This window comes from Myodes glareolus, chromosome 9 (genome assembly GCF_982192425.1).
Source record: "Myodes glareolus chromosome 9, mMyoGla1.1, whole genome shotgun sequence".
Classification (NCBI taxonomy): domain Eukaryota; kingdom Metazoa; phylum Chordata; class Mammalia; order Rodentia; family Cricetidae; genus Myodes; species Myodes glareolus.
Genome location: NC_142034.1, coordinates 94,256,028 through 94,263,896, shown reverse-complemented (window position 1 = coordinate 94,263,896; position 7,869 = coordinate 94,256,028). Strand labels below are relative to the sequence as shown.

General features: G+C 51.5%; 1 protein-coding gene across 1 annotated transcript; it reads left to right on the top strand.

The window, feature by feature from the left end:
* Window positions 1-3,006: 3,006 nt before the first annotated feature.
* LOC125401531 (tryptase beta-2-like) lies at window positions 3,007-4,534 on the top strand. Its single transcript, XM_087909596.1, is given in 7 exon segments — window positions 3,007-3,145; window positions 3,334-3,506; window positions 3,593-3,702; window positions 3,827-3,964; window positions 3,966-4,094; window positions 4,190-4,331; window positions 4,409-4,534. Coding segments are annotated over 7 exon segments (957 nt in total).
* Window positions 4,535-7,869: the final 3,335 nt, after the last annotated feature.

Sequence of the window (7,869 nt, the reverse complement as noted above, 5' to 3'; positions counted from 1 at the left end):
GGACGAAGATTCCCCCTCCCCCAGTTAGCCTGCAATACCCCCAGCCCATGAGACTGTGTGCATTTAGGGTACAACTGCACACAAGTAAATGGCCATAGAGTCCAGTGACCATCCCTATCCCCTTCTTCTATGAAGGAATCAATAGTCAAACCTGATCTTGGGAGACTCTTGGAAGAGTTACAGCAGCTCTGATGAAGATGGCTGTCATGCTGGCAGGACAATGTTCTACAATGCACACCACGTGGATGACATCCGTGCTCACACGCTCACACCTCATATCTGTGTTTCTATAGCTACTGTGGGAACTACAAGCTCTTGGTTACAATTCTCCCCTAAAGATCACCCAGGTTTACTACTTCCTTCCCATCTTGGGCTGCTGGGCTACATCACCCTCCTGCCCCTCCTCCAAGCAACGAGAAGGGCAAAGGTCACGTACTCGGTAAGTTTAAGACTCCAGCAGTCTCCCAGTCGTCCTGTCCTTTCTCTCTGTGGGGGAAGACGGGCTTAGATTAAGTACAAGTCACCCAGTTTATGCTTGCTCACCCTAGAGGGGTTCTATTACAACCCTGTGAGGTCCCTAGCATAGCCTGGGCTCAATGTCACCTCATAAAAGTCAGGTGGCTTAGCATTGCACCTGGGCAGTAGGCCCAGCGGGCACTCCACAGCTTCCTCCCTGGTCTGGCATGCCCTCTTCTGGAGGCACCGGGAACTGTGGCATTAGGAGCCAACTAGGCTTTGCAGAGAACTCAGATGTTTGTAGCATAGGCAAACCTCAGGGCTCTGCAAATACAGTGATGAGCAAATTTAGCAACCAGCCAGGCAGTGGTGGGGCACACTTTTAATCCCAGCACTCGGGAGGCAGAGGCAGGCTGGTCTCTGTGGGCTTGAGGTCAGCCTGGTCTACAGAGTGAGTTCCAGGACAGCCAGAACTGTAACACAGAGAAACCATGTCTTGAAAAACAAAACAATTTAGCAAGACTTCAATGCACAAAATCACCGTACAATCACACTTTACCAGCAACTGGACAATAAACTCAGAAGTCAACACCATTTGCTAGCACTAGCTGTAAGGATAATACATCGTCTTGTTTTGTGGCTACTTTAAACCATCAATTATTTTCAGTTACGTTTGGAAAGTTCACATTTAAAGACTTTTTCGTTTCTAGAACATCCTTGATGCAGTCCTAGATCGTGTGGTCTCTTATCATCCTCTTTCTGAGGGAATTCCGGGGGAGCAGAGATACTGGCAACACATTTTCTCAGATCTGCGAGGCTGAGAAAGTCCTGCTCTCTCTCTCTCTCTCTCTCTCTCTCTCTCTCTCTCTCTCTCTCTCTCTTTCTTCTTTCTTTCCTTCATTCCTTCCTTCCCTTCCTTCCTTACTTCTTTTTTTCTTTCTCTTTTCTTCCTTTCTTCCTTTCTTCTTTCCCTTTTTTTTTCAAGATAGGATTCTCTGTGTCCTGGAACTCACTCTGTAGACCAGGCTGGCCTTGAACTCACAGAGATCTGCCTGCCTTTGCCTCCTAAGTGCTGAGATTAAAGGCGAGCACTACCACTACTCAGCTAAACTTTGCTCTTTTTGAATTTTGTTTTGAGTCAGGATCTTACTATGTAGTCCAGATCTTAACCATCCTCCTGGAATTACACCTGTGGGCCACCACCACAGACCCCAGCCATCCTCTGGGATTACACCTGTGGGCCCCTACAGTCACCCCCTTACATTAGCTACTCACTGGTTAATCTCTTGGTCCTGAACCAATCAGAATTCCTTGGAGTATCAGGATCCACAGCCCCTGATTCAGTGGTACCATGCAGGCCCTACCCCCATTGGTCCTTTAGCTTGGAGCCTCCTGTGTGTCCCTAGGACACCCTCTCCCCTAACCGGATTCCTGAAGCTAAGTCTTGTTAGTGTCCTGTTTGAGAGTGCCGGGGACGTCTTGTTAGAAAGGGAGCCTATCCTGTGTTGCTCAAGGAGTCGAGTTGATACACACCTCTGGGGTGTGCAGAGAAGAGGGCGGGGCAGTCCTCGGAGAAACCCAGGAGGTGGTAGTGGGGACCAAGCTGGGGATGGACGGGAGCTCATGGTGAGGAGAAGGCTGTAAATTCCTGACCTGCAGACCAGAGGAGCCCGCTGGTGGGTGGATGGGCATGCAGGACAGTGGTCATCCCTAGCCCTGGAGAGGTGCAGGGATGGCTAAGGTGGCGTGTCTCCTGGGGGGAGGCTGGGAGCCTCTTCTTAGATCTCCGTCCTCTGCATGTGTTGCCCCTCAGCGGACGAAGTGTCCGATAAAATGAGGAGCTTTATCAGATGCCCAGTAAGCAGCCTCCCACATTAGGAAAGCTGTGTAGATAAGGGCCGGCTCACACTGCAGGGTTTATCTGTAGAGCTGGGTCTGGTGGGGCAGCAGGGCCCTGTGGGCTGGGACTTGATCCTGCTTCCTGTCATGACTGATTCCTATTCTGACAAGGGGCCTTGTGTGACCCTCTCCCTAAAACTGTTCAGGAAAGCTGAGCCTGACCCCGAGAACTTGGAGGACAAGACGAGTAACACTGTTACCCTCGTTCCTTTTGGGGTGGCTCACAGACAGTATCTCCTGTCCTGTATCCCTCTCGGGAGATGTGTTAGAGCATGTCAATATGTCATTAGAGGGTGACACTGAGCTAGCAATTTTTTTGAGGCCTCCCCTGAATCCCTGGGCAGGGGACAGGATCCTCATTTCAACAGCTGGAAATGGTGCCATCTCAGTGCCGTAGGGCACTCAGCTGAGAGAGACCCTCGGGGGTGCAGTGCTCTGCCCATGGTGGCATGCCCTGGCATCCCCAGTACAAAGAGCAGACCTGATGGACCCTGAGCAGAGAGCAGTTGGATCTCAGAACTCTGCCTTCCGTAGCCTGGCTATGCACACCAAGACTGCAGGCAGGGTGTGTCGCTGGTCCTCTGGCTGTGTACGCGATCCTGTGACTTGTGGGCATCAGAAGAGCATCTGGGTGCTGGGGGCATGTGTTACATGGCGGCCTTTGATCATTTCCTTCATGTCTGGATTGGAGAGTGGCATGCCCCTCCTCTCGTGCTCTCCGGTCTGGTAAATAAAAGGGCAGAGGACAACAGGAAGAGAAGAGATGGGCAGAGATTGCCGAGGTGCCGAGGTAAAGCCCTTTCCCAGAGTCGCTGGCAACTGCATATCACCCTGAAGCAGAGTCACAAAGCTTGTGACCTTTGTGACCTGGAGTACCAGACCCCAGATTCCTTGACTAAACCTACCCTCCATTTCACGGACCCTGGCTCCATTCTGGACTTGATACTCCGCTAACCCCAGTCCAGCCCTGTCTTGCAGCTGGACTCAAGCTGAATTCCTCACTACTTCCAGATGCTGAGCCCGTACTGCTGGTGCTGTCCCTCCTGGCTAGCCTATTGCAGGCCTCCCCTCGTGAGTGCGGTCGTGCCCTCTCTTTCTCCCTGACTTTCACAGGCCACAGGCTGCTCCACTACAGGGGGGATGAAGCCAGGGTGCCGAGGCTGCCCCCTTGTCCTTTACCAGGCTCAGCTGAGCAGTGAGTGGACATCATGGGAGGACACAGGCTTCTGAGAGTCAGTGGCCCTAGCAGGTGAGCCTGCAATTTAAGTTCAGCTACTGGGTACATTTCTGCAGATGCTCCTTCATCCACCCACAATTGGTGCTCATTGTGGCACATTGTGTGGGACCGTGAGTCTCCCTGGGCCTGGCATGGGAGATGGGGTCGGGATTTCTCCCATGGTACACAGTGTTCCTGAAGCTTCAATGTTCAGGTCCAGGCTGGAGCCTTCCAAACAGGACTGTTTTCTTCCAGGCACATCCAAGGCCCAGTGCTTTTCCAGGTGCAGCTTCATGAGCAGCATCTATACTATGAGGACCAACGGCTGCCTGTGAACCAGATCATTATACACCCCAACTATTTCTCGGCCGAGGGTGGGGCAGACATTGCCCTGTGAATGTTTCCACCCATGCCCAGCCCATATCCCAGCCCTTGCTGTGGAGACCTTCTCCTCAGGGACATCATGCTGGGTGACAGGCTGGGGAGATATTGATAATGGTGTCAAGGCTAGGGATGGCTGCCAGTTAGTTGGAGGTGGGTGGGCAGGGATTCTCAGGGATGACCAGGGATGGTTGCTGATGAACCTCCCCCAAAAGTTGTACTTCTCTCATTCCAGAGTCTCTCCCAAGTGAAGGTGCCCACTGTGGAAAATGATCTTAGTGATTGGAAGTATCACACTGGCCTCTACACAGGGGACAATGTTCTCATTGTCCGTGATGACATGCTGTGTGCTCGAAATACTGGGAGAGACTCCTGCCAGGTGGGTCCTGTGTCCCCCGCCCCTGCACCCCGTCTCATCCAATCTCCACATGGAGTGCTAACCCCTATCTTCTCCAGGGTGACTCAGTGGGGTCACTAGTCTGCAAAACGAAGGGTGTCTGGCTGCAAGCAGGTGTGGTCAGCTGGGGTGAGGTCACCATCCTAGGATCTACATCTGGAATGGATCCACCGCTAGGTCCCTGAGGACTCCTGAGCTGCTTCCAGGGTCAGAAAAGAACCAGGCCTCTGCTGTCTTTAACTTGCTGCTTCCTGCCCAGGTAGAACCCCTGACTTCTTGTTCTTCTGCCTCCCCTGTCCCTCTGGGCCCCTGGCCACTTCTATCCCTTCTGCTTCCCACCCCAGGTAGCCACACTGGATATTCACCCTCCTCTGTAGCTCATTAAAGTACCTGGAAACAGCTATGGGGTGCTGCTCTCGTTGTAGGTGTCACCGGGGGCACATGGAGTACCTTGGCAAGGCTGTGATGCACTTACTATGGGGTCCTAGTCACAGGATTCAGCATATGGTAGTGGGGTTGGGCCTCCTTGCCAGCACCTGTCCCCAAGACTAACCTCTTCCCACACAAGCTCACTTTAAAAAGTTATTTTAAACACATGTCAAACATACATTTGTTTTCCAGACTTAGTGACCCACGCCTTTAGTCCCAGCACTTGGGAGGCACAGGCAGGTGGATCACTGTGAGTTTGAGGTCAGCCGTGTCTGCAGAGAGAGTTCCAGGACAGCCAGGGCTACACAGAGACACCCTGTCTTGAAAAAAAAACCCACAAAAACAAACCAACAAACAAAAACCAAACAAATACATGTGCTTGTCTAATACATGTGTTTGCCACAGCACATGCGTGTAGGCTGGAGGACAACTTTGTGGAGGCAGTCCTCTCCCTTCCTTCCACCTTCATGCGGGTTCTGAGTATCGAACTCAGATTGTCAGGCTTTGACGGCCAGCACTTTTACCCACTGAGCCATCCTTCCTGCCCACAAACTCATTTCTTTGACGTGAGAGGCATAATGTCCTTAAGATTGGTGGAGAACAGGGACTGATGTGGGATTCTCATCTGTATGCTGTGAATACCACTGGTTAATAATAAAGCTGTTTTGGACCTGTGATAGGGTAGAGCAGAGCTAGGCAGGGAAAACTGAATGCTGGGAAAAAGAAGGTGGAGTCAGGAGAAGCCATGTAGCCCTGCTGGACACAGATGCTGGAACTTTACCCAGTAAGCCACAGCCTCGTGACAATACACAGATTAATAGAAATGGGTTAAATTAATATGTATGAGTTAGCCAATAAGAAGCTAAAATTAATGGGCCAAGTAGTGTTTTAAATGTGTGATTATTTCGGGGCTGAGCAGTCAGGAACAAACAAGTGGCTCTCCTTACAACAATGGACACCTTAAAAGACTAATGTAGAGGGAAGCCAGACTCACTGCAACTGGGCTGAGAAACAAAGTCAATCATACCCCTCCCCATTCAGGGATAGCTCTATGATCTTTACCCTGCAGTGACAAGAGACATCTTGGCCTCACTGATGACTGCATGACTGCCCTGATAGCAACACTCTTGCAGTCTGACCTTTCCGTCGCTTCTACATACAGTCCATGCCGTTACTGCCTCTGCTGCCCAGAATCCCCTGTGGTGGGGTGTGGGATGCAGCACACTTGGTAGGATTTGCCTAGCACACAGGAAACCTTGATTTTGATCATCACCACCATACAAGCCAGGTGTGGGTAGTACACCCTGCAATCCCCTCACTGGGGAGGTGGAGGCAGACCAAGAATTCAAGGTCATCCTTGTCTACAAATTGAGTTTGAAACCATTCTAGCACTGTGAGAACCCATCCCAAAAGAATAATAATTTTGTGCAGTGGCACATCTGGTTGCTATGGTGCACTTTGCTTGGAGGCGTTCTCATTTGAGGCTCTCAGGACTTAGGTGTTCATGACTGTTTCTGCTCACGCAAACGCCTATACCTGAGACATTCAACTGAAGGGAGCTGTTGGCCCAGGAATGGGCCCCATTGGGGTGCCCGTTCCCTGTTTGTTGGAATGTCACTTATGTTCCCCAATCATATGCCAGCAATACTGCCTCTCTGATCCCCTTGTCTTGATTCCGTATTCTGTATTGGAGGTAACATCTGATGTGTGTGTGTGGGGGTGACATCCATGTTTTTTATTACTGCTGATGGCATACTGTTCCCTTTCTTGGGTAGAGCCCTCGTCCTTGGTGGGGAAATGAAGTCAGTTGTCTCATCCAGTGCTTGATGTCATCTCTTGGTGGTTGGGGGTGTGTCACATTCTTAGCCAATGAGCCATCTCTCCAGCTCCTTAGTTTTAGGTTTTTATGTCAAACATTACACATGCACACCACAAAAATAAAAGGTGAAGCTGGAACTCAGTCCCTTGTCCCTCCATTCTCTCCATCTCACTCTCTCGGGGTCACTGTGGATGCTGGAGGGCGATGACATTCTGATAAGTGCATTTAGCCATCCTTTAGTGGAGGCCATGCAGGGAGGGAGATGGCCCAGGACTCCAGTGAGAGGTATCTAGGGACAGGCAAGGGGCCAGGAATAAAGGGAGATGGGTAGGTGGGAGGGAGAGCAGCCTGGATTCCTGCTGGGCTTTCTTATTATCTGACCCTGGCAGAGCAGCTCAGCACAGCTTGGAGTCAGTTGACAGATAAAAGTGATCCCTGACTTCATTTCCCGCCATGGGCACCAGGGGTCAGGCCTGAGAGCTTTCAGGATCCAAACCCTCTGTCTCAGGCAGAGGTCAGTAGCCAGGAGAGCAGGCTACTTTAGACAGACGTAGCCCTCAGCTCTGGCTCTACTTAGGGTCAGAGTTACAGGAGACTCTGGCAGCTCTCTCTCTCTCTCTCTCTCTCTCTCTCTCTCGTGTGTGTTTGTATGTCTGTGTGTGAATGTCTCCAGGGCCAGGCTGCCCGGCCCCTTGCTTCTCTACAAGGTGCTAACAGAACCCACTCCTGTCGTGCGTGGATGGGGTTTTAGTCCGAATAGCAGGCCTGGAATGAGAGTGTTGATGACTCTGCAGGGAGCCAGGTAACAGGGCATGTGTAGAGGGGGAGATACCAAAAGCAAAAGGAGGTGGGACAGGTAAGGGTACTTAAGTCCTCTCCTGTGGGAACCTGGGCACAGTTCAGAGGATCGAGACTCAGAGGATCTGATTCTGCAAGAACCTGAGTGACACCAGGCTCTTGGGTTGACTGGGGTGGCTTGTAAGAACATGTGGCTCCCTTCCCTCCATTGCCTGCTATGTTGGGATGAACTGACAGGCAGGTCCAATGTCCCCAACGGTTCCCTCTTCGGCATGCAGCTTCCCGAGGGAGGCCAGTCACACAGGGTGGGCTGACAGTGACCTTGTTTGACACTAGGTCAAACATTCGTCACATATGCTTGATGAGCTGTAGACAGGTGGGCATGAAGCAGGCACAATTTGCCCTGCGATGTCAGATCCTGAAGGAGGAATGAGCCTCCCTCTATCGTCAGTTTCCCCACATCTGACTGGGGAT